This window comes from Microsporum canis, genomic scaffold (assembly GCF_000151145.1).
Source record: "Microsporum canis CBS 113480 supercont1.1 genomic scaffold, whole genome shotgun sequence".
Lineage (NCBI taxonomy): Eukaryota > Fungi > Ascomycota > Eurotiomycetes > Onygenales > Arthrodermataceae > Microsporum > Microsporum canis.
In genome coordinates this window covers 917,240-943,116 of record NW_003299169.1, presented here as the reverse complement: position 1 = coordinate 943,116, position 25,877 = coordinate 917,240, and the positions used below count along the sequence as shown (strand labels likewise).

At 47.7% G+C, this 25,877-nt stretch overlaps 8 protein-coding genes across 8 annotated transcripts; 4 read left to right on the top strand and 4 right to left on the bottom strand.

The window, feature by feature from the left end:
• Nucleotides 1-1,515: 1,515 nt before the first annotated feature.
• On the bottom strand, nt 1,516-2,016 carry MCYG_00343 (uncharacterized protein; the record flags this gene model as incomplete). The annotated part of the gene is made up of 1 exon (XM_002850193.1): nt 1,516-2,016. The coding sequence occupies one exon, from the start codon at nt 2,014-2,016 to the stop codon at nt 1,516-1,518; it is 501 nt and encodes a 166-aa protein (XP_002850239.1).
• Nucleotides 2,017-2,303: 287 nt separating this feature from the next.
• MCYG_00342 (3-phosphoinositide-dependent protein kinase 1) lies at nt 2,304-4,907 on the top strand (the record flags this gene model as incomplete). Its single annotated transcript, XM_002850192.1, has 3 exons — nt 2,304-4,406; nt 4,485-4,761; nt 4,846-4,907. The coding sequence occupies 3 exons, from the start codon at nt 2,304-2,306 to the stop codon at nt 4,905-4,907; spliced, it is 2,442 nt and encodes an 813-aa protein (XP_002850238.1).
• A 3,067-nt stretch (nt 4,908-7,974) lies between these two features.
• MCYG_00341 (uncharacterized protein) lies at nt 7,975-8,681 on the top strand (the record flags this gene model as incomplete). Its single annotated transcript, XM_002850191.1, has 2 exons — nt 7,975-8,376; nt 8,454-8,681. The coding sequence occupies 2 exons, from the start codon at nt 7,975-7,977 to the stop codon at nt 8,679-8,681; spliced, it is 630 nt and encodes a 209-aa protein (XP_002850237.1).
• Nucleotides 8,682-9,820: 1,139 nt separating this feature from the next.
• Nucleotides 9,821-11,694, top strand: MCYG_00340 (conserved hypothetical protein; the record flags this gene model as incomplete). The annotated part of the gene is made up of 2 exons (XM_002850190.1): nt 9,821-10,363; nt 10,417-11,694. 2 exons carry the CDS (start codon nt 9,821-9,823, stop codon nt 11,692-11,694), a joined length of 1,821 nt encoding a protein of 606 aa, XP_002850236.1.
• A 1,432-nt stretch (nt 11,695-13,126) lies between these two features.
• Nucleotides 13,127-14,770, bottom strand: MCYG_00339 (seryl-tRNA synthetase; the record flags this gene model as incomplete). The annotated part of the gene is made up of 1 exon (XM_002850189.1): nt 13,127-14,770. One exon carries the CDS (start codon nt 14,768-14,770, stop codon nt 13,127-13,129), a length of 1,644 nt encoding a protein of 547 aa, XP_002850235.1.
• A 383-nt stretch (nt 14,771-15,153) lies between these two features.
• MCYG_00338 (conserved hypothetical protein) lies at nt 15,154-16,093 on the bottom strand (the record flags this gene model as incomplete). Its single annotated transcript, XM_002850188.1, has 4 exons — nt 15,154-15,678; nt 15,735-15,797; nt 15,857-15,891; nt 15,958-16,093. 4 exons carry the CDS (start codon nt 16,091-16,093, stop codon nt 15,154-15,156), a joined length of 759 nt encoding a protein of 252 aa, XP_002850234.1.
• A 430-nt stretch (nt 16,094-16,523) lies between these two features.
• Nucleotides 16,524-17,603, top strand: MCYG_00337 (allantoicase; the record flags this gene model as incomplete). Its single annotated transcript, XM_002850187.1, has 1 exon — nt 16,524-17,603. The coding sequence occupies one exon, from the start codon at nt 16,524-16,526 to the stop codon at nt 17,601-17,603; it is 1,080 nt and encodes a 359-aa protein (XP_002850233.1).
• Nucleotides 17,604-18,141: 538 nt separating this feature from the next.
• On the bottom strand, nt 18,142-25,599 carry MCYG_00336 (two-component sensor protein histidine protein kinase; the record flags this gene model as incomplete). Its single annotated transcript, XM_002850186.1, has 6 exons — nt 18,142-19,765; nt 19,851-20,721; nt 20,787-20,853; nt 20,918-21,311; nt 21,448-22,638; nt 22,697-25,599. The coding sequence occupies 6 exons, from the start codon at nt 25,597-25,599 to the stop codon at nt 18,142-18,144; spliced, it is 7,050 nt and encodes a 2,349-aa protein (XP_002850232.1).
• Nucleotides 25,600-25,877: the final 278 nt, after the last annotated feature.

Sequence of the window (25,877 nt, the reverse complement as noted above, 5' to 3'; positions counted from 1 at the left end):
CGACAGAGGTGAAGGCAGTGATCTAAGCCAAAGCAGGAAATCTTCGTCGGGGTTATTGATGTCGCCAACCCAGCCTTCTTCTCCCTGCTGCAAAACTGCACGCTTCACGCTGTCTACTTCTAGGAAGGAAGTATCAAACATCATCTCTTGGTTTGCCGTGGCTGAACCGGCTTCATCTTGGCTTGCATGTTCACCTTGGAGGTCTGGGTCCAGCTTCGTCCTGACATACGAGGTTGGGAACTGCCTATGAACAAAGGAGGGATCCATCATTCGAAAGAAAAGAATACCTAGGTATAGATAGATACGATATGCAAACTTCCAGGGTAGATGAAGAGAAGGAGACCATTGCAAAGCTTTGGTGCATCTGGTAGAGTGGCATTTTATATATATAGCAGAGCAATGAAGGAGAAGGAGAGAGAAGACGGTAGTGACCGTAGGCCATCTTTGCCAGGCAGTGAGTAATTTGAGATTTAGTTAAGAGGCCACAAAGGTGATAAGGAAAACATTTGCTTAGTCGTCAACGCCTTGTGGTGATATTTAAAGAGAATTCAGAGTGAAATTGAATTATCTTTCCTGGATTTATCTATTTGAACATGGCCATCACCCGCTGGTCTCTTTTTCCATGAAAAGGGTGGTAGATGGAAGAGAACTGGAATGTTCAATAGATTTCACAGGCTTGATGCTTGGCCTCAAGAGTTTATAGCCAGGCTGTGGCTACGGCTGCTTGTTGTGAAGGTAAGACTCATTCCTAGCTATTGAACATGAAGCATTGAAGTCCTACTAATATTGACTGCTAGTAGGGCCTTTCATGATGTCAGCAGTAAGAAAGATGAAGGGATAAGGATATAAGACATTTGTTCCGACCAGATGTCTCTGGATAGAGGTATCAAAATAATGCAGCACAGTAACTGGCATATCCCCCTTCTTCGTCACCATAATAGAAAGCTGGCATCCTAACGGTAGCCCACAGACAGACAGACAGAGCTCAGCCCTGATCCTCGAGGAAGGCTATATGCTATCCTTGGTATCTCTCCAGACTTGCTCTCGGCTTGGATGAAGGCGACCACAGAACCAAGATGACGCAAAAAAGGGTGTGATAAAATAAAACACTCAAATAGTGCTCCGACGGGGACAATTAATATGACAAGAAACACATCATATTCCGGTTTCGACGGGCCAGATAGATATCAGCGCATCATGACATGGCTTCTGCTTCTACGGGGGACCCTTGCCTTGCTCAAGCAAGCGTCATCCGTGGTACTCAGCCCCCCTTGGACGAGGAAACAGGGACCATCTTTCCGGCTGCTTTCTTCCACTGAGTAAGCCGGAGTTGATGAATATCTCTCTTCCCACAAGATGTATGTCTTATCTGACGACTTGCAACGGCGCGGCAGTCAGGCTGGTTAACCAACTCCTGAGACATCCTGGCTTTAAATAGCCTGCCAGTCTTTTTTTACGAAGTTGTTGGTTGCAGCGCCTCATTTTTCTGATCGCTAACTAGCGACGAATAGCTAGTTACATGGGACTCAGGCCTTCCACCTCGAAAGGGTCCAGCTGTGGAGAGAGAGAGAAAGAAGATCTGTTGGCTGTTGGCTTCTCCGAGCCTTCTTCATGTCTTTCTCTTCTTCGTCTTTCTCGTTGGGATCTAAAGGTCGTCATTACATAAGCAGACTTGCGATCTTCCTTGTTAATGTCAAAGGAGAAGAAGACGTCGTTTTTCTTTTTTACTACGACGACGATATAATAAGAGAAAAAACGGGAACAGAGACAATCGACACAGAGAATCTGGCAGTCGAGACCACTCATTGACTTATACCTATCTGCGCCCTCGTTTGGCTGATAGAGAGAGAGCTTCAGTCCTCTACTTCTCGCCACCCCGTCTTGAAGCAGCTCGACAGTTCGCAAGAGAGAACACCTCAACGACAGGAGGAGGACCTTGATTTGCGCGCCCAGGCAGCCTTCTTCACTCAAATCTCCAGCCTCGCGTTCCGTCGTTGGCATATAAGGAACCGACATATCCCGGCTGAAAAGAGGAAAAATAAGAAAAATAAAGGAAAGACACAGGGCCTATTCACATCGCCCTGCCATGCACTTGTCAATCTCGCGAGTAACCGGCATAGTCTCGATCTTGTGAGACAGCTTGCCTGGTTACCCTGCTTGCTCTTGCTTGCAACACACCTGATAACTCGCCAATAAACCCATCTCGCCTTTCCACCTATTCTCTCTTGGGCCGTAATCAGGCTGCCCGCCCTCCTTACGTCTTTCTTTCCCTCCTGGATCGACCAATCTCGTTACAAGTCACTATGGACGGTGATCTGAGCCTTTCTCAGTCCCTCGGGGGGCTACGCATCGCCAATCCGGACAATGCCTCTACTAATACATCAGAAGGCCCCTCGGTCTCCTCTATAATACTATCGTCCGCGGAACATGACGCAGCTGAAGTTGTCCATGCACCTGAACAGTCCCACGTTGATGACCGGTCGGTAGTAGGGGCTGTACCTAGCCTCGCAGCACAGCAAGCACCATCATCTTCAAATACAAATCTTCAAGATTCCCTGAGAAATTCACCCCAGCAGCAGCAACCCTCATCTAGCGTACCGCCCAACATGGCTCATCATTCCACTCGCCAGTCTGTGTCCCTTCCGCCGAGCCATCAAGTGTCCTCGCGCGGTGGTCCCTACCGCCTTCGAACAGATTCCTCCGCTTCTGCCACGGAGTACCCGTCAAGAATCGACTCTCGTGGTGGCTCCGCAGCCCTCCAAGCTGGAGTTTTGCCTCGGGACGATGGACACACTGACAGGTCCTATGCGCCTGCAAAGGCCTTCCGAGGAGGTGCACCCTTACCGCCCAGGCAGAGCTCCCGCAGAGCACCGAATCCACTCATACCACCTGTTTCAGCCTCCTACGGAAACGAAAATGCTCCGCTCCATAGCTCGGAAGAATGGCAGGAGCGTGGAGCCGCTGTGGGCGTGCACCAAGAGATCGACGCGAGCGGAAAGCCCGTTGCTAGATACGTGAAAAAAGGGGTTAGGGACTTTGTGTTTGGCCGCACACTCGGTGAAGGCTCCTACAGTCAGGTTGTGGCTGCCACAGACCGCCAGACACTTAAGGAATATGCGATCAAGATACTCGATAAACGACACATAATAAAGGAGAAGAAGGTCAAGTATGTAAACATCGAAAAAGATACGTTAAACCGCCTAACGGATCACCCCGGAGTGGTTCGGCTATACTACACCTTCCAGGATGAGCGATCGTTATACTTTGTTCTGGACCTTGCGGGGAGTGGTGAGCTGTTGGGCGTTCTCAAACGGATGGGCACATTTGACGAAGAATGCACCAAGTTCTATGGTGCACAGATTTTGGATACAATTGGATACATGCACCGGCGTGGGGTCATCCACAGAGACCTCAAGCCAGAAAACGTCCTTTTGGACAACCAAATGCATGTAAAGATCACAGATTTTGGAACCGCAAAGATCCTCAGTATGCCTTCTCCGAAAGAAGGAGGAAATAGCAATGGGATCCCTTCAATGGATACACCTGAGGATGACAGAGCAAGATCTTTTGTTGGCACGGCAGAGTACGTCAGTCCTGAGCTGCTCACCAACAAAAGTGCATGCAAAGCGAGTGATCTATGGGCATTTGGATGTATTATATTTCAACTACTCGCCGGGAGGCCGCCATTCAAGGCCGCTAACGAGTACCTCACCTTTCAGAAGATTGTCGCACTTGAATACGAATTTCCAAAGGGCTTCCCACCTACTGCTCGGGATCTGGTGGAGAGACTTCTTGTTCACGACCCTAATACACGGCTGCAGATAGAGCATATTAAAAACCACCAGTTTTTTGAAGGGATTGTATGGGGCAGGGAGCTGTGGAAACAGAAACCACCCAGACTAAAGGCGTATTCACCACCAACGGAGCCTATCAAACTCAACGGTCCAGAGGATGATGACAGTTATCCTCCAAATATCAATGTGAAACCTTCTGCGGGCTTCCAGGCCTCTTCTACGCCTCAGAACAGGTCATACCCCTCCGTGATTACTGAGCTTCCTCCACCCTCGCAACTTGATATTGAATGGTCCCCTGTTTTGACCCGAACTAATGAGCGTATATTAAAGCTGGGAAACCTAACGGTATCCACGTCCTCGGCTCCCCGTTCTCAAAATAAAAACGGCGCTGGGGATGGCGATACGCCGAAGAAATTATCCCGTTTCTTCGGCGGGTCTGCTACTAAGAAGCGTCAACGATTGGTCCTGGTTACCTCCGCTGGCAGGGTAATCATCGTGCCGGCCGGTGGCGAGGATAAACGGCCAAAAATGGACATCTTGCTTTTGAATCCAGATACACAGTACCGGAGTATAACTGACTCCAAAGGGCATTCATCCTGGGTAATAGATACGGTTAGTAGCCAGAAACAAACCAAAGCAGCTGCCGTTTTAAAAGCCTTTACTGACTTCGCTATCTTTGGCTCTCCCCAGCGTGATAAGCATCATGTCTTCGAGGAGACTAAACCGAGCAGTGACGCGGCTGCCTCTACAGTTGCCACGCAAGAGTGGATGGAAGTATTGGACCGTGCAAAAGAACTGGCCTCAGTCTACTCCACTCCCAATTCTTACACGGGCGATGACGGGTTCAGAGATCTTTCTTCCGGCGTATCGAGCCATGCAAACACCCTAAACCATGCCGACGACTCCCCTACGAGCCAGTACCCTCAATCAAGCGGAAGAAACGCTTTATCCAAACCGTCTCCAGAAGGTGATTCGAAATCAAAGAAACGGTTCAGTCGACGACACTCCAGAAACGGACTCTCTGCCGTGTTCTAACCCCCCTTCCCCACAGCCACAACTTTCCTCCCGTTCGCCTCTCTGATAACATGCATCCTGTGTCTATTCCGTCAATAATTTCATCTCTGCTGTTCATTATCCCCACATCTTCGTCCCAGTAAACCATAACCCTTTCAGCATTCTCGAACTCGCATATTATTTCCTCACTTCTCCCACCGTGCGCGAGTTTCAATTCGTGTGGCTAATTATTTTGTGCTCTACCCTTTTTCTTCTTTCCTTTCTCGCATACAATAATTGCCACTAAGGCTACGATTGATGACCTCTTGATACCATTGACTGTTACCAAGCGATCTGGCTGCGACTCGCTCGTCAACTGGAGGTAGCGTTTTAATGGTTGCTCAGCATTCAACGCTTTTCCTTTGTCCAGACTTCTCATACCTTTCTTCTACTCACTATTAATCAATCGTGCCTTCACCTTCAATTATTCCTCTTTTTTCTCTACTTATATTTTTTTTCTCAGCGTTCCATGTTTCTGGCTTAACTCAAGGCCTCTTCTGTTCCTCATTCATCTAATTTCCTTTTGTCCTTGTACTAAGGCATATCCCATACTGCAGATTTCTTCTTTCTTTTTTTTTCACGTTTCTAAGCTTTGGCGTTTATTGAGTCGCTCACACCTGAGATTATATTTCCTTCTTCGCTTTTTCTTTCTTGTTCTTCTCATTGTTGTGCATTAGAGGCTAAACAGGGGAGTAAGTCTAGTTATCAAGCAGATGACCATCTTGCTATTTCTCCTGTTTATCCCTTGTCTTACTTTGCTTTGCCTGGCCTGACCTTTCTCTTCTTTATCCTCTCAGCTCCCGATATAGCCCCCCCAAGCACTCCTAGCCTGGGCCTTCCCTGTCACAGACCCGATGCAGTAGAATGCTCCTTGTAAACACTAAAGGCTATGTTGGCCGAGTCACAGGTATTGAGGTTGAGAAACATCATCACCAGGCACCCTCTTTCATTTGAACTGACGTATTCTTTCAGGCCGAAGGCGAGCCGTGGTAGTATGCCATAGCATGTGATGGATCAATACATAGTAGCATCGAGCAAGGTTTGCTAGACGTGGCAGACTCCCTTTACCTGAATATCTGCATAGGTATAAGTGAAAAAAAAGAGCGCCACCAAAAGGGAGCCATCCTGCTGCATAATCGGTGCGTCTGGGGAATGAGGGGAACCCCTGAGCCTGGTAATAATACCTGATCCACGACACTGGCAGGGCCCCATGCCTCATTAAGAGGGCGAGATAATGGCTCTCTAGTATCTGTGGTAGTAATTAATACTCCATGCATGTCCTGACGGAGTTGCACCCTGTTAGAACCACAGGATTGGATAGTTTGATGGTAGTATCCCGTCCTTGCGGTGAGAATAGAGTTGAAGCTCGTTTAGATCATGGCATTGTCAACTAGTATAAGTCTCTTTTAGTATACGATAGAAGTGTGTTTGAGAAGGGGGAAAGAAGAAAAAAGAAGGCAACTGAACCGACCCTTGCTCACAACCTTGTAGACCGAGAATGTGTCTCCATCACCACCTTCGTATGTCTATTATCTTGTTTCTCTCCCGCTAAACGTCGAACGGTCGACTTAACTAGCTGGTTGTCAATCCCTACATCTCCGTCTCCATGGCTCTCCACACGCACGTACATGATCGTCACTGTTAAAAATAACCTTGTCCGGGGGCTTTGCCTCATGCCCAACCCATGCTGTCTTGTTCAGTATATCCTCCTAAGTATTTATCATCCAGGTTGTTGTCGAGATCGATCCCTCGTCCATGGCATGCAAAAAAAGCACCCACCAGAGGATGTGCTGACTCAGCCAGGAACCCTCCAGTTATTACTTGCAGATGGAAAAGTTGTAAAAAGACTCTTTTGAACGTATTACTTTACTCCACAGAGCATTCTTCCAGCACATCTTCCGGCCTCACAAGCCCAATCAGAGGGACGGCAGGCCATCTGCTCGTATCCTGTTTTACATAGTAGGCTGGGAAATCACAAACCCATTCCCCCCTGTTCCTGTTCTGCAACACGCAAAATAAGAAGCTTAATATAAACACGAGAGAACAGCGTTCGGTCTTCATACGATGAAGATATCTTGATCCGCGTTGGTTCTCCTGGACCCCTGGCCGGTTTCAATATAATCCCTATACACATGGCCTTCTGGTGCAGGCATCTGCCTGTTATTTTGGCTCTGCTAGCCGAGTGCAAAACTCACTATTCTGCCAGCAGACTTTAAAGAGATGACTCTCTTTGAATGACAGCAAAAAGCCGGTTCTTCAGGAAGACTAGAGACTGAGAACGTATCACGGGTTTATGGCTGTAGAATATACCTGAGTATGAGAGTGCTGCTACCTTTGGCCTGCCGTCTGCTTGCCCTGCTGCATATACATATACATGAATACCCTTGATATTGGCAATCGCTAACGTGGTGCCATCAATCCCTGCGGAAATCACCGCTAGACTGGAAATCCTACCTTCCAATATATGTATACGCCCGTTACCGTTTAATATTGGCAGGGAATTTGATATATAAACCTCAGGGCAAAAAGCCTCGCATGCGATGTCCCCACGTCCCAATAATCTTATATTGTTGCACCCGGAGGATACTTTTAAATATATGTGCCCCTCCACGAGCCCGATGCAATATATTTGGGTTTCTATATCGATTAGGGTGTCATTCCGAGGAGAATACTGTTCTCACACTAGCTTTCTTTTTTTTCCCCAATTCTATCTCTTCTTCACTGTTTGTTTGCCTCCAACCCCCTTCCCGCTCCGCAGGGCCTAGACAAGAAGCGCATCCACCCGGTTCATGCGCTTCGACCTGCTGGATTGTTGGTCTTCGCTCTATGGCTGGACTAGAGGAGGTAGCACTGGATAGTGCATGGTGCCAACGAATATTTCCCAGTATCAAGACATGAAAGGCCGTGGATATCCTTGCGATGTCGGGGTTGAAAGCTGCAGAAGATGCAGCCTCCATCAACCACTTATAATTCCATCTCCCTATATACTGACTGAAGATATAAACTCCCCACATTTCCATCAGAGATCCTGCAGATTCCCTTCTCCACCGCACATCATTCAGGTCTCGATTCTGCATAGTCATCAGGACTGATCTCAATATTCATACATTATACTTATATATATACCATGAAGCTTTCTATTGCTCTCCTTGGCCTTGCCGCCTCCCAGGCAATCGGCCTTGCAATTCCAGACACTACACCTGAGACTGATATACCAGATGTTCTTACTCTGACCGAGAGACACCATGGTGGAAGTGGATGTCCATCAGACACCAGGACCGTCAGATACTCTGTTGCCAACGACCGCAGATCTATTGTTGTCGAATATGAATCTCTCACTGCAAAGATCAGCTCCAAAACTTCTCCTGCCGATGAGCGCACCAACTGCCAGGTGAACCTCCAAGTCGCTGCTCGCAATGGTTACCAGTTCTCCGTCTCCGGTGCAACCTACTATGGCTCTGCTCGTTTGGACTCTGGTGTGACCGGTAGGCACGGAAGCATCTACTACTTCTCTGGAAGCCCCGATCAGGTATGTTACCCTATTACCTTCTTCTCTCCCCCCCCCCCCTCTTCACAGTCCGGTATCAACTAACCCTAGCCCTTCAGGCATTCACCGCTACCGGCATCTCTGGCCCACGTAGAGGCAACTACCGTCTCGATGATGAAGCAAACAAGAGAGTCTGGTCTCCATGCGGCGAAAGTTACCCATTCAACATCAACACCGATGTTCGTATGGACAGCGACAACGACAATGCCACCGGAGAGATGAGCCGGGAGGATGGCGCCGACGGAACGGTCAGGCAGGTCGTCTATCTCGACTGGAGGAGATGTTAGACAAGGTCATCCTTTTGTCGAAAATATTAATTCCTCTTCGTACATCCACTGGCTACTTGTCCAGTTTTTTATTCCTTTTTCTTCTCTACCGCTCAACGGCCTCCCTTTTCGCCTCAAACCTTTTTGCTTATTCTTATTTTATAACGTGGCTCAATCTCGAGCTTCGTTGAACGACCTTTTTCTGATGAAGACATGTACACCTTTTCGACACCACGACTGTCGCTATAAATATATATACACACCTTGCGGAAATAATATATTGCCTCTTCCCTTCTCTCCTGAAGAAACTGGATATCACATATATAAACCACGATATACTATATCTTGCTTCTAGACATGTCAACCTCAACTGGCTCGATTCTCTCCGCCGTTCATGTGAAGACATAAAACCCGGAAATGCCTGCTGGGACTGCATGAGACTAAGGCAAGGAAACGCCTTGAGATGCAGCCACAGCCGGTTTTTATAGGTTCTCGTTGCCTCCCGGTGGATCGAGTTCCCCTGCGACTGACGGACTCATCATAACGATTCGACACTGCGCCGCAAGCCTCGAAGAGCTCTTCAGCTGTGCCTCGCGCCGGCTCGAACATACCAGCAGGCGGGCCTCTTTTCGTCTGATATATTAACTGGTTGTAATATCGGTGGCCTGGCCTCGGACGTTTTCCATCAAAAACGCTGCACAGCCTCACTCGACGTCAACATCTACTGCCAAACAACTATACAGACTCGCCCCATCCTGTTTCTCTACGGCGGATTGTTGGCGAAAGCTGTCTGGAAAGGCCCTGAAGGGACCCCCCTGAAGGCAATCCCGGTTACGCGCCTCCGTTTCAGCGCCTCGGCCTTTGGTTTCAAGTTATTTCATCGTCAACAACAAGTTGACATCTATTCTTTAGAAGACAAGAAAGTTACCGCGCCTGCTGTCATCGTCGGAAGAGACCAGCCTCTGTCGTCTCTCTGTCGTGGCGGCCATATTTAAGACATTTCGCTGAGACCATGTTCGACCCCGTCCACTGCTGAGACGACCCTCGTTTCCTCTCCCCACTCGATCCACGAGAGAAGCGGTCCATTGTTTTTTTATATAAGTAAACAAAGGGGGGGGAAAAGAGCTTTGTCTTCACCCATGGTTTCGCAACCGGCGGCCATGGAACCATCCACGGCTACTTCCCGTGGTCCGTCGTCAGTGACTTCGTCGCGCCGGTCGAGACGCCATCATCGTTTCGGTAGCCGCTCTCACGCTGGCGGTTCGTCTCACCCACAACTAAATGAGTTCCCCATCTTCTCTACCACCGGAGATGTGGAGATAGTGATTCGTGCGGCGGACCAGGAGCGCAGGTACCTTCTGCATCGACTGATACTGGCGCAGAACTCGGGTTTTTTCGAGGCTTCGACGAGTGACGAGTGGTCGAGCGTGCAGGCACAACGCGAGATCTCTGCGGCAGCTCCCACTGCTAATATATCCAATCGACCCGGGGTAGATGTGACTAGTCAGCCAGGGCTGGAAGTCGTGTATGAGCTTGGTGAGAATCATGACGAGGAAGATGAAGACGATGTGCCTCGGACCAGTGTCGAGTCAAGAAGGTCGTGTACGCATCGCAATGGTGTACCACCGACAAAGACGAAATGGAGGTACGAGCTGGACTGGGAGAACAGGGAAGGGGATGAGGTGCCTATTCTCGTGCAGAAGGTATGTACCCCGAACTGAATATATGTGTATATGCAAGCTAACATACTGGATAGCCGCCGTGTATTAGCAGCTCTGTGTTTGGACAGGCTGCGCAGCAGACTCACCCACCGCTACCGAGTCGAAACAAGCCTCTACCTCCTCAGCAAGGGTTCTTTCGGTCAATGGCAAATCTGACGGGGATCCAATCTGCTCTTCACTTGCCTCTGGCTACGCAGCCCGAGGAGGCTGCACCGGTCGACCCTACGATCCGTGACTACGACAACCTCTTTCGTATCTTTTATAACTACGCGCCACAGTTAAACCCGCACAATATCACCATAGCGTATTCTCAGTGTAAGTCGTTGATTGCGCTGGCTGATATGTATGACGCCCTAACCGTCACCGGCCCCCGGGTGGACTATCATCTATTGCGCTTCTCCTCTTCACTATACAAGCATATTGCGAAATTTCCAGCAAGCTACATCAGGCTTGGATACCAGGCCCGCAGCCGTGTTATTTTTACAGAAGCTCTTATTCATATCGTGGGTGACTGGCCTGTCTCTCTGCCACTAGTTGGCCGAGACCACAAGTCGCCACTCCCGGATGCAGTACTAGACTTGATAGAAGATAAAGTCGAAGATCTACAAGACGCAATCAGAAGGGCGGAATCGAAGCTTTTCCGTCTGACCCTGACGACTTCACGGGGCGAACGAGTTACTCCCTTCAATAACTACCTGGACTGGCTGGCCGTCTCCCTATTCCGGCAATGGCTGGTTGATAACACGACGCCTCCTCCGTCATCGATATTAAAAAGTCCTGCTGCTCCTACATCAACGCGGAGCACTCCGAGAGAGAGTAGAAGTGCCAACCCTTCAGCTTCAACCCGGAACCTATCCACCGTTGGCGGAAGCAGCGGCAGTGGACGGCAACATAATACTTCCAACTCAGCCTCATCCCGTCGCTCAAACACCAACACCACCGCTGCCCGCCCTTCTACCGGAAACTCGACCGCCAATGGGACCGATACCAAACCGCAAGTTCCCTTCTGTATTGGCCGAACATACAGACTCATCGGATCTTCCAACTCGCAGGCTTACCTAACCCACGATGAAATCAAACGCTTCCTTAAACTCCATCCAACCTCCTACTCTCGCGAAAATCTAAAGAGATTCGAGAGCAAAATGGACGAACTGAAACGTCTTGCAAAGGAAATTGTCAAGCCGCTAATGCGAAACTTTCTCGAGCTGGACTTGAAAAGCTCTTGCGGCGAAGGTGATGGATCATCTTCTAGGCCACTAGTGACCTATTTGACTTGTACGAGAATCGAGGAAGCTGATCTTCCTTGGTATTAATGATATACTTGCATAGTAGAAAGTAATATGGCTCATGCATGTTTGAGCTGGTCTTTCATTCGATTCACTATTAACAACGCATCCCCGGTTTCGTGTCCATCCATCTTCTTTTTTCATTTTGTTTTCATATATTAATATCAAGTGCTATGTGTGAATGTCTTTACGAATCTTTGTTTCATATATATCAGTTGTCAGTTTGTTGCGCGCTGATGCTATCTTAATGTTTTATCTTCACTTATACCTTAAAGTAAGCATGGCGTCTTCGGTCTTGGACATACTACTTATCGTCAAACGAATATTTTATATTCCCTAAATCCAAGAAGGGAATGGGGTCTCTTCATCATTATCTAGCTCTACTAAACGCTTAACATCGTCTATGTGGCTAGCGTCTCGGGGGGCACAGAAGAGAGGTGCATCTTAGAGTGGCGATCGGGTGGACGGAATACACCCTGCTATACTATGATCTATGATGTAAGGATAGAGAGGGTCTTCCATAATAGGGTGCCTCTATAACAGGGCAGGTCCAAGTTTTAAAGGATTGATTGTTGGATACAAGCGAACCTAGGTTGATTGTCCTTGACAACTTCTGGATGCAATCAACTCCCATCCGTACGCGGGTATGGGGTTGGCAAGGGGGCTTTTTGAAAATGTAGCCTGAGTTTTCTGCGTCCTTGAGGTTTGATATTTTAGAAAGTAGCGCGCTTAATTACCGCGAGTTTTATTATGTCATCTTGTTACACGTGATACTTTATTAGTCACCAGTTAGTTGAGGCTGCCGGATTATAGATAGTCCGCAGTGCGGCTGACTCAGCCCGAGGTCCAAGTTGAGGCTCTGTGACGACATCCATTTGACTACATAGTATGGCCAATATGTATCAGAGTGATTATATGGCTTATGATTAACAGGATATAAAGGTGTAACTTCTAAGACTATGGTCTTACGGCTTGCACACACAATATATATTAAGAGGTTATGCGGGTATATAAACTAGGGCTTTTATTTTGTGCCACAACAAGATCTTCAAGACCGAAGCCCCAGAATACCCGCCTAAAAATCAGGCAAGAAAAAGTGATATAGCGATCCAGATTTCATTTATTCGTATCTGGAGGTGTAATACCTCCCAGCAGCAGGCAAGTGAATCAAGTAAAAATGACTGTAGAGTCTTAACGTTGGAAATAGAAACAAACTCGGCGGCAAGCTAAACCATGGCGGTATATAGGCGTCGTTGGCATACATCATAGCTATTAAGAGATGAACTCCTCTTAAACTACATGGATTGGCGTGGATCAGAGGTGATAGAGGAGAACATGGCAGGGAGAAACAGGGGCGGTTTCTATAAGATATGTTAACGGGATAGAGTTAACTAATCAGGATGCCAAATGTCACATTATAAAGTACATATATTTTACAGAGATTCGTTATTCTATACCTTTATTTATTCTTCGCGATAACCTCTATTCCTCCCATCCAGGGCCTCAGTACTTCAGGAATAACGACACCACCTAGTTTCTCATCCCAGCCATGTTCCAGTATAGCAGCTAGAACTCTCGGAACAGCCATGGCAGTGCCATTCACAGTATGTGGGTATCTTGACTCTCCCCCGCTGCCACGAACCCTTGTTCCAAGTCGCCTGCTTTGATAATCCGTACATATTGAGGTAGAAGTAACTTCTCCCCATCCACTGTATTCAGGGTCCAGTACCGATGAGTTGTTAGAATCACTCGGTATTCTAGATGGGAATAAAACTTCTATATCTCTTTTTCGAGCTGCGCTTGCACCAAGATCCGAAGAGGACATTTCCAATACTCGGCAGGGAAGGTTGAGTGAGGAGAGGATATCTGTTTGAATGGAAAGCATTTCCTCAAAGACAGTTGTCGATGTTATCTCGTTGGAAACTGTGCTCGTGGAATTACACTCGATGTTGTCAGCCCAGGCAAATAATTCCACTTTGGTAAATTCATGTACGCGGTATAATCCCTTGGTATCAACGCCTCTTGCTCCAGCCTCTGCTCGATAGCACCTGCTTGCTCCCACAAGCTTTATAGGAAGCTGCCCAGCTTGGATTTCTTGTGATGCATACATCGCAGCGAGAGGGATCTCGGCAGTTCCTGTTAAGCTGCGCTGAGGCTTATGGGCAGCTCTGTCCCTCTCCGTCTGCTGGATAGACCAAATTTGCTGCTCGTTATTTGCATCTCGAGGTTGAAAACCGCAAGCTTCAGCAATATGGGAGTAGACAACACTCGGTGGAGAGACAGGTTTCCAGCCCTTTTTATGAGCTGTACTGAGAGCGTACTGAACGAGAGCGTGTTCAAGCAGACAGCCTTCGTTAGTGAGGAAGTACCATCCCCACCCTGTTGAGGTTGCAGAGCTTGAAAAATCTATTAGCCCCAATTCAGTTCCGATAGAGACGTGGGATCGTAGGTTAGAAGAAGGGTGTGCCGCTGGTGAGGTATATGAGGGAGGTGATTGAGGGTCAAAATTGATGTATGCGACAATCCGTGGCACATCTCCGATTGGAGTGTCCTTAGAGGTAAGATTCGGTAGTGACAATGCCAATTGCTGAATTTCTTCTATACAATTCTCCCTGCGGTCCATGATTTGTTGGGAGGCATCCTTAAGCTCCTTTGCTTCTAGTCGAAGTGCCTCAAGTGCTGCATTGTTATCCGCCTCCTCGACCAACGTCACTCCATCCTGTCCCGTTTCTTCCTGTTTTCCAGTCTGTTTATGTTGCGACTGACGCGCAGTAAGTGTAGCAAGCTTAGCTATTTCCTTTTCGACCTGCTTTATCCTCGCCCGTGGATGCTTTAGAGCGTGTTGCAAATCAGACGCTTCCTTGGCTAAAGATTGTATTCGCGGCGGATAGTCTGCGACAGGTTTATAATTGCGATCGATGCAGTTTTGGGAGTATAGCTCCGCATTTTCACGAATGTGTCGGACATTGGGGATTGGCTTTGGTGCTGTAGGCGGTCGAGATGACGCAGTGCTGAGAACGCGGCGAGAAAAGGCGGCGTTTTGACTTGGTGTTCTAAGTGTTAACCTGCAATTGAGGCATACGTACAGCGTGGAAGACCTCATTGGGGTCTGCTTGTGGTGAGATGCGCGGTCGTTGGGGATTTTGTTGTTTGGACGTCGAGTGGTTTTTTGAAGATTTTTTGGAGTTGGGAATGCAAACCAAGTAACTAACTACCACAAACGCAAATATCAATATAAAATTACAATAAGCAACTACTGGTAAATCATGATTGATCTAGGGTAGAAGAATATATATATGTTAGAGTCGCTGGTAATCTTCCGAATTTTAACTAGTGATAAAGAGACATGTTGATTCAGTGTCTCTACGGCCAGAAGCTCCGTAGCTTATGGCCACAAGAGAGAGATTGAAACGGATAATTGGAAGAAAGAAAAGAAACATCATCCGTATGATATTGAAATATAGGAGAGTGAACTCCTCAGGCTCTTCACGGAGTAGCAGATCGTTTTCCAAAGGCTGGTAGTTTGAACTTTTTGATTCTGGCAGCAACTCCGGCAAAAGTAAGAAAGGCTGCAATAGTAACAGGCCAGAATCCAATATGCAAAGTCTTGACATTATAATCCGTCTTTGTAGCAGCTATAACGACTGCCAATTCCATGACAAACAGCACATATCCGCTCACACGGTGCCATTTGTATATCTTCTTTCCGTTTTCAACGCTACCAAAGACGGTCTCTGGGAAGAAGTATTGTGCAACGCCAACGGCTGCCTGCAGGAAGATGGTGATGTAGGTGATCAGACCAAGGATGCCGTGGACGGAGGAGAAACGGGACTCCGGATGGCTCTGTTTGTTGATTTCGATGATGATGAGGCCGGAGATGAAGGCCAAGTTTGCGACAGCGAGGAATCCAAAGTGCGTGAGGGCGCCTGTTCGCTTCTGTGAGGGCGTCCTGGTCGGCTGTACGACGAGGATTGCTTGGACAGTGAGCAAAATAGCTGCAGAGTTGAGAAGCTGTCGCCGTTGTCAATATAAAGGGTCTACCCGTCTACGCGCAGAGAGTCACTTACCGGGTGCGGCGAGAAGAATATGAGATCATGAGTAAAGATTCCGGACCAGACGAGGGCCACAGTCTTGTCAATGCTTGTTAGCCTTCATTTTCGATGGTGATATTCGTAGCCATAAGACTTACGACCAGTATCCCGATCTGCGCCAGTCCCGCCGTTCCTAAAGACCTCGGATTAGCTCATTCATCTATTGTCAGCAAGCAGTTCAGTCCGACTGTCTGCATACCAGTAATCAGGTTGGTGAAGATATTCTGGTCCTCTCGCTGGGTGACAGCTCCCGGCTGCCCGAGCAGCGGTTCATTCTCCACGCCATCTGGAAATGATGACGGCCTTTCTTCCGGAATCCCAGTCGCGGATGCCATTATAACTGCGTATATCTGTTTATATACGGAGTATGTATATCCTCAGCTAGTCCTGGCGCAGAGAAAAAGGGAGCCTTGATGGAGATGGCGGAGACGAGGTGAGCCCTTGTTACAAACATTGCATCATCACACAATCTCGATCTTAGCCCAAATGTTTGATAGAGCCTAGAGTAGCCAGTCAGAATGAGCGTATTCAAACCTCAAAGGTTAACTTAGGATCAGCTTCAACATACTTCTTCCCCACACGGCGACTTCCGAGATGAACTCGATATTCCACCAGAATCTCACGGGATATGCCGTTTCGTCCTCGGTAGATAAATAAGTAGAGCAGCTTATCCTTGGGGCTATTTGGAATGATTGAATAATATAATCGAAATATCGAAAAGTCGTGTCAATATCATCTTGTATAGTTATATTTGTATAGTCCACCATGCCCACCAAGGTCAGCCCTGTCCCACGAGAGGAGATAGACAAATGCTTCTCCAAGACGACCAATCTAGCATCTTCCAGCTTGAACTCCACGATCCTGGCCTGTAGCGATGAGTACTTTGCTGCTGCATCGAACCTGCTCACACCCGGCCCTCCGATCCATAAGCCAGGCGTCTTCGTGCATACAGGAGCATGGTACGACGGATGGGAGACCAGGCGCCATAACCCGGCCGAGTACGACTGGGCGCTCGTCAAGCTGGGCGTAGGCAGTGGAATCATCGAAGGAATCGAGATTGATACTGCGTACTTTGTGGGCAACTATGGCGAGCAAGTCCTTGTCGAGGGTGCATATCTGCCAGGCGCCGACCCTGAATCATCCTCGAGTGAGCAGGAAATGATCAGTGACAGCTACTTTAAATGGGAGACCATCCTCCCGCTACAGCCATGCGGTCCCTCGATGCGTCACGCGTGGAAGTTGCTGGAGCCGACAGGCCCGTTGACGCATGTCCGGGTGCGTATGTATCCAGATGGCGGATTCTCCAGACTGAGGCTATACGGCCATGCCCTGCCGCCGTCTCTGGCATCAACTCAGAGCCAGACTCCGCCCATAGAAGAGCTCTCGTCTGCGCTGATGGGTGGTCTTGCTCTCTCTGCTAGCAACCAACACTTTACTCCGGCTTCCAACCTCCTCCTACCCGGACGAGGGAAGGACATGGGCGACGGATGGGAGACCGCCCGCTCGCGCCAACAAGGCCATGTCGACTGGGCTATCGTGAAGCTGGGACTGCCTGGGTCTGTCGTCAAGGTGGTGGTCGATACCAAGGACTTTAGAGGGAACTTCCCGCGTGCGGTGCGTGTCGAGTCAATCGACTGGAAGGACAACGGCGACAGTGAGCCGCCGTTTGACCATGCTGGCTGGACTGAGTTGGTCAAGGGAGAACAGGCGTGCAAAGCTGATACAGAACATGTATTCGAAGGGGAGAACCTCGTTGCCGGCCGTCATATAACGCATGTCAAGCTTACTATGATTCCCGATGGAGGAGTCAAAAGATTCCGCATCTTTGGACATAGATCTATTTGAGAATATTTTCCCCCTCCTCTCGATGAATACGTATATTAGAACAAGATAATTAATGAAAGAATAGTATTTATTCATGAGAAAGCAGTTACATTATAAAGAAACCCATTTTTTTTGGTCTTTTGTTCACCATTGATCCCAAACCAACAGCCTCCCAAGACGAGTACAGCCTTTGCCGCCAGAATAACCATTGCCCGTTCTCGATAAGAGAAAGAAAAGTGTCCCATATATACAATGTCCTCGTCATAATGGTATATGTGGAAGAGTTATGATCCTCCATAAACATATCCCAGGTTGTTAAATGTCATTAAAGCTGGTAAAACAATCAAAGTAAAAGCAGTATGGGGGTAAGACAATATATATACTGCCCATAATCAGAGAAGTGATATTATCATGTTATTTCAGGGCATAAGCGGTGCTGCCCATGTAATGCTGGATGTCAAAGCTGAGTACCCTGTGCCGGAGGGGCCTCGTCCCTAACGGAGCGTTGTTGCGGAGTCTGAGAATGAAAATCTCTTTTACCTGTGATATTATGCAGACTTCACTGCTCTGGGGTCGGCGTCTTGTCATCATCCTCCCTAAGTTCTTCCACCTTTGTCTCCTCGGTAGGCTGATCGGTAGGCTTGGTAGGTTTGCTGTTCTCCCCAGTCACAGTGCTACCATTCGCTGCCCCTTTTCGCCTTTTAGTTGCGGCCGCAATTGCAGCATCTACCGCAGCCTTGGTCTTTTTTTCCTCTGCAATTCGGTCCTTTAACGGTGGAGAAGGTTGGTGTCTAGGCGGAGCTGAAGCTTGTAACTCTATCAGACGCGAAGCAGCAGCAGATGATTTTGACCTCTTTGGTAATGCCTTAGTCTGCGGTGCGAGATACCTGTCGAGCATGCCTTTGAGAACATCTGATCGCACAGGCTTGGCTAGGTAGTTATTCATGCCAGCATCGATGCACTTCTCGCGATCTCCTTCTATGGCACTCGCAGTCATCGCAATGACAAGCACTTCGTTAACATTTGGATCTGGGTCTTGACGAATCTTACGTGTCGCATCACAACCGTCTAGCACCGGCATTTGGACATCCATCAAGACAACATGGAATGGATTCCCATCCTTAGATCTCTGTCTAAGGGCTTCGACGGCTTGCTCACCGTCACTATATACTTCACTTGATAGCCCTAGATGGTGAACGAAACTGACTGCAATCTTTTGGTTAATAGGATTGTCTTCTGCAATGCAAATCCTGACGTGGTCGCGAGGTATGTGAGAAATATCCCGTAATGTATGGGCGTGTGGTTGTTTCTGTCCTGGTTCTTGAGTCCACGGAGTTTTTGGAACCACATCCTTGCCCGCCTTCTTAAAGACAAGTGTAAACGTTACCGTAGTCCCCTCACCTTCCTTAGACTGCAGCCATATTCTTCCGCCAAGGACATCCTCGATAATAGCTTTGCATATACTCAATCCTAATCCGCTGCCGCCGTATGATCGCGCGGTAGAACTGTCTGCCTGAGAGAAAGGTCTGAACAAGCGAACTAGCTGCTCTTCTGATATACCGATTCCGGTGTCAGCAACCTTGCAAGTTACGCGAATTTGCTCTGGAGTATCCTCTTCGACTATTGCTTGAACTGTAACTGATCCCTTTGGAGTGAATTTATAGCTGTTGCTGAGCAAGTTCATGAATATTTGATGCAAACGGACAGGATCGCCCATAACAAGAAGATTGGGATCGATACTATCAAGGTCTTCGACCGTTTCAAGGCCCTTTTCCCGGTGAGTGTAACGGAGTGCGCGAACGACTTCGGCGATTGTTTGGCGGAGATTAATTGGAACAATCGAAACCTTCATCTTCCCGGCCTCAAGTTTCGAAAAGTCAAGAATATCATTGATTAATGTAAGCAGCGTGTCCGCACAAACACGGATTGACTCAACGTAAACGTCCTGTTTAGGGTCCAGCTTGGTAGCTTTCAGCAATTCCGATAATCCAATCACTCCAGTCATGGGCGTGCGCAAGTCATGCGAGATATTTGCAAGGAAGATAGATTTGGCCTTAGCTGCATCTTCCTTAAGTTTAACGTTATGGTTGGCTTCGACTTCTGCGACTTTAGCTTTATGCTCCGCTTCCCGAGCTTGTACCAGCGCACGCTTTTGTGCTTCTACCATTGCAGCATTAGCAGCACTAGTGTATCATGTTAGCTCGTATTTCTGCAGTCGTACGGAGCTGATACCATTATCCGCACATAGAATTAAGGGTCTGAACCTACCTTACTTTCCGCACCTCCTGGAAAAGAAATGCATTTGCAAGAGATATGCCCATTTGATTGCAAACGAGACGCAAAAGTACCAAATTGCGCTGGGTAAAGGAATTAGGCTTCCCTTCAATATGTATTACCCCAAGGAATTTCTTAGCCTGAATGATTGGTAAAACGATTATGGACCGGCCATATGGATGGTGGGATGTATAGGCTTCACTAAGATTAGTAAATCTATCATCCTCCAAGACGTTATGCACTAGAACTGGCTCTCTTGTACGAAGAGTATAGTTGCTGATCTGCTGGGCCATTTTATCTTCCACATCAGAGAAAGGTAGCCCGTTCTCAAAGGCAATGGGCTCACTTTCGTTGTCGCCCAAGGCAGCAACACACCATCCCTGTGACTCAAACTCGGTGATCACTAGAGCAAGTTCCGATCCGCTGCATGATTCCAGTATTATGCCGACCATTTTTGTCAAGAGCTTGTTGACCTCGAGTTCGGATGACATTACATGGCTAAACTCAATGATTGTAGATAAGTCGATAATGTCTAACCCAACCCCAGTTATATCGGAAGGTCCTTCAGTTGGCTTCTGGTTTTGCTCAAGCCATTTTTGGTTAAGGCCACTCTCAAGTGAATTGAGACCATGGGATTCAGAGACAGGTTCGGTAACGTTAGTCTGCTGAACGCCGAGAAGTGAGTCGACTGTTTGGCAGCCAACATCATTAGTTCTTAAGACTGTTCCGATCCTCGTTAGCCATTCATATTTATCCGTTAGTTGCCTTGCCTTTCTGGAGGCTCCAATTCTATTCCACACAGAAATAGCTGGTTGGAGCATCATTTGCGCTGCACGCTTAGCACCCCGCCGGACCAGGAAATCAACTATGCGGGAGTAGTTAGCATAACACTTATAATTGTCACACGACATCATGCAGAAGCCTCTTTACCTTGAAGTTCGTAAGCGAGTGCTTCTTCGATTGGCCAGTTGTGAATTTGAGCATGGTCCAACGCCTCCTGCAATTCCTAATGGTTAGATAAAAAAAATATTCATAATTCACAAGGGTGAACCCGGACGTACCTCAAAGGCTACCAACGCTCCTTGAAAATCCTTCCTCACCTCACAAAGCAAAGCTTTGACCAGTAACGACCACATTCCATAATTTGCATCGCAAGCATTTCGCATATAGTCAATTTCTTTTTTGTACCGTTCAACTGTGTTAATGCTAGACTCTAAATCTGGCCGCTGGGGGTCTTCGAGATGCAAGGAGAGAGTAGCCAGCGAAAGATAAAAATAAACCTGAGTGGCTAATCTTAACGAAAAGACACCGCGTAATTCATCGATCATTTCGGCCCCCAGTTCCATTATCTTTGAATAGTGACCAAAAGCGTACAGGGGAATAAAAATGATACTGCGATACATAACCAGAACATGGGGTCTTCCTGGAAGCCGTTCCATGAGCTCTGCCTGGTATCTTTGATCGTCATGATAGGCATCAGATAGAGCAAGGTCTGCCGAACTAGCAATTGTTTTCCCTTGAAGTGCACGTGCCGCTTGCCTATTATATGTTAATATCTGTCACATATGATGATAAGTTATATAAGACGTACCGGGCTGCTACTATGCTAACTCCTCCACGAATATCATGGGCCCAATCATTAATCCCTTCAGTTGCATCATTGCAAAGATCCTCGATCTCTCCTAAATCGTAGCCAAGAGCGAGCCGAGTAACAACCATCGAGGATATATTAAGGAGAATATAATAACGGTCGCCGATGAAGAAAGCGGCCTCCGTTGACGTTTCTAAGAAGGGTATTATCGTAGCTACCGGTTCTCGCATGTGGTTGATAAAATAGTTATGAATCGTAATGCCACGCGCGATTGCTGATGGGTCGTTGGTGACATGCAGGATCGATAGAGCGGCATCACTGAGCTTCAGACCTAGTTCAATGTCCTTAAAACGACTCAATGCGATCGCTGACAGTTGACAGTACAGGTAAACTACCTGCGTCATAGCCCCGTACTCGAGGTTAATACGCATCATTTCCACCGTTAAATGGAAGAACATCATAGGGTCAAGCCACAGGCAAACAGATATGGCTTCGTTCATCACCGCACCAGCTGCCATTAAAGCTCGGTCGTTGCTGAGGGGTCGCGATAACAGGGTACTAAAATCAATAGTCCGGAGATATTCCGCAAGTTTTCTGTATGCCTCGTCGCTCTCCTCCCATGTCGTTACGCGGTTCAACTTCACGCCAAGCTCCTCTAGACAAGTGAATAAATCGTCCAAGGCTGCGCAAATATCTCCTAAGACAGAGTGAACTCGGCTCCGCAATGTCCAAGCTCTGGCCTTGCAAGGTGCTGTGCGTGCATTCTCAAAAACAACGTTAAGGGCGTTCAATGTTTCATCTGTTTGCCCTAAGGCGAGATGCATTTCTGCAGTTTGTATGTAAAGCTCCCTGGTCTCATCGTAATATGTGTCTGGAGTATCGGGAGCCCAAGGGTGGTCTTGTAGAAGGAAAATACATTGTTGATAATGTTTGAGGGCCATTGCCTTGGCACCTGAATTGTAACTTGACAGTCCTGCTCGGTACAAGACATCACGATATGCAGTGCGTATAGGAATCCGTTCCTTAACTAATTTTGAGGAGAGCCCAATATGGCGTGCTTTAAGATGCATTGTAGCCTCATCATCAGGTAAGTACTTCATCATAGTTTGTGCTATAATAAAATGCATTTTCTCTAAATTGTGACACTGCCGCATAGAAGCGACTGCTTGGGCGTAGTGATCAGAGGAGAACCTATTATATGTTAGTTAACTTGGTTCAATACCATCGGGCACAATTATATAAAACTAACCTGAATTCATCATCGGTCTCTCCAGGAACGAGAATGTATGCCTGAAGTAGAAACTGAAGGCCTGCCACAACATCACTGCTATCTTGTGTCCATTTTGTTTGTGCTGGGCAGGTCACATCATCCTTGTCCTCTCCTCCAACTTCATAGAGAAACTCCCCTGAGAGTAGCTTCTGCACCAAGGAAAAGGAAAAGGTGGTACCCAACAAAGCAGCCCATAGGACAATTGACCGCGCTGCAGATGGCATCTCTTGCAACCTTTTGACAACAAAGCTGGTTCCGATTCCTTCGCCGTACCCAGGTACCACGAATTCGGAAAACACCCGGTCAAGGTCAAACTCCCACGCAGCATCTCTCCAGGAGTACCAGATACAGTTCTTGCGATAACACGTTTCGAGGATCATGCGGGCATAGAAAGGGTTTCCGCGACTCTTCTCTTGGACGACAGCAGCTAACGGCACCAAGGAACTGTTCGAAGGTTGGTGCATTGTCGCTGCAACAAACTCAAGTATATCGTTTTCCGTAAGTGGTTCCAGTGCCACGTTTGTAACATTGGGGCCTTCTGTTTCAAAAAAGGACTTCATGATAGGCGAGATAATGTCGTCGGTGCGGCCAGTAAGAATTACGACGCATCTTACTTTGTGTTTCATAATGTCGAGTAACAAACCAGCAGACTCATCGTCTACAAAATGTGCGTTGTCCACACATATGCAGATAACTTCGTACAAAGACATAATCCTAAGCACATCAATCACGATTTCCACAAAATTGATCCCTGAGGACGTGGGCCCTTGACAAAAGTCGTGAGAAGATTGCCCTTGGCTGAGACTGGTAAATTCTGGAGCACCGACGCCAAATGTTTCTTCTATACCCTCCTTCAGTCCTTTCAGAGGTTGGAAGGCCCTCTGGTGTACTGGCGTCTCATATTCAACATTATCCTGGAAGAGTAGTTGATACGGAAGGTCCAGAAACTGATGAAGAGTATGCCAAATAGGTTGCAGAGTAGCGCGGATCGAATTATGATATTCTGTTGAAATATCACGCTCCGAAAATATCTGGCGCAGCAAGCCGGCTAGAGCCTTGAGAAAGGGGTCAAACGGCAGTTTAGATTGTCGGTCAACCTTTGCAACGGCAACATAACCAAGTTTACGGATTTCGGGCAGCAAGCGCTGGATCAGGTCCGATTTTCCCATTCCAGTTGGGCCAGATACAGTTATAACCTCGCATCGGCCACCATGTCGATATTTAGTGTGAGCAGCCTTGCGCCGCGCTAAAGTACTGGTGTCGAACGCGATACTGGGGGAGTCGCGTTCAATAAATTCCCATGACATCCGTGAATCCGTTGGGCTCTTCATACGACTTGATAAGAGTGCAGATTTGCCACCTATAGCCCCCGGTTCAGCAATAAGCATAGAATCTTGAGAGGGTAGCACAGAATGAGAAGTTGAACTCGGCTTGAACGCGGTAATAGGCGCTCCCAAAGAACCCGAATCACTGGAGGCATCGACTTCCACGCTATCTAGCTTGTCGCCAGAAATTGAGGAAGTAGAACTTATTGTGTACAGGCTTGATTTGTTAGTGGTGGTGGCGGCTTGTCGACGTTTGTTGGCTTTGTTTACCACACTCATGATTCTGTTGAATTCCACCTTTCGTCCGAACATTCCAGAGGGTAACGTGAAAAAGGACGAAACATCCCGCTGAGCTACTTGAAAGTCCGCAAGTGCATTTGCATTCCCATCGCCCAGCAGTTTCGAAATCAGTTGAAAATCCCATTTAACTGCTGAGATTGTATGATATCTCTCGCTGATTTGTTTTTTCGTCATTTTTTGGATAACAGCTGAGCATGCGTCAGGCATGTCGAGACGCAAACTCGATATAGGAGATAGCTTCTTGCTTAGAACATTTTGCACTACCTCGACAAGATCTTTACCTTCGAAAGCCGGCTTCCGAGCGAGCATAATCCATAATAAAATACCAAGTGCATATATGTCCGTTCTGCTGTCAGGCTCCGTTGGCAATCTGCCGGTCTGTTCAGGCGCGATGAATTGTAACTTGTTTCTTACGCCAATCTCCTTAGACAAAACTGCCCAGCCGTCACCCAGGGCGTTATCGAACGATCTAGGTCCATTTCCAGTATTCATCAACCTAACAGCTCTAGTGTCTTCAGCGAAGTGGAAAGCGTCGCCACGGATTTCGCCATGAATTGTCTTCAAGCCGTAATGTAATAACTCAAGACACTCACATGCCCCAATGGCAAAATCAAAAAATGCTTGCAATGGAACCTCTTCAATATTGGGGGCAGATGAAGCGGTGGTAGTGTATTCCATCTGAAAGGAGTTTGGCCCGCCAGGAATCAACCTCCTTAAGTAGTTGGGTGATATATATTCGTAGATCGTTACGAGAAGCAGCCCTCTGTCCTCTGGTTGACGAGCAAGATGTATGATATCGATAGGGCGGACTGTGTGTTTACATTCTGGATCGGAGGTTTCAACTATGGAACGTAGGATATGAAATTCGCGCTCTAATCGAACAACTTGGCCGGACACACGGGCAATGACAGGAAGCCACGGTCGTTCAGCTTCTTCGCGCGGGGAGGTAATTTCGCTGCCAGCTTCGCTGGGTGCCTTTCGCCACTGTGAGGGGAAAAACGACTTTGGTTCCAACTCCGGGGAGTTATGCGATGATGCAGAGGCTTTCGATCGAGAGGAAGAAGAGGCAGCAGTCTGGGTCGAAGTGGTTTCGGAGTCAGCGGAATATTTTATTCCAGTGAAGTGCCAGTGGTCGTAGGAGGACTGAATGGGTGTGAAGTTTTGATCCCAGGAGTAACCTGGGATTTGTGATAAACGTTCAAGCAATCGCTCGGGGAGGATATGGAGGTCCTCCCCAAGAATGCGGCTCTCTTCCATTTTTGGCGGCGGACGGTAACTGCCTTGATGTTTAGGTGGGCAAAAGTGCAATAGAGCAGCAGCAAAGCGGCAACAACTGAAGGAGGAGGGTCATATCGTGGACCAAGATCACTGCTTTAGAGATAACATGCTCGTTGTTAAGATTCTGAACAAAGTGTTGTTGGATATCGGTGGTTCAAACAAGGAAAGGCTGAAAAATCATGTGTCTTGAAGATACAACTTTCGGGAGAGGTTTGAGCGAACGATTGTCCTCAACATGAGATATAGGATCTAGGCCT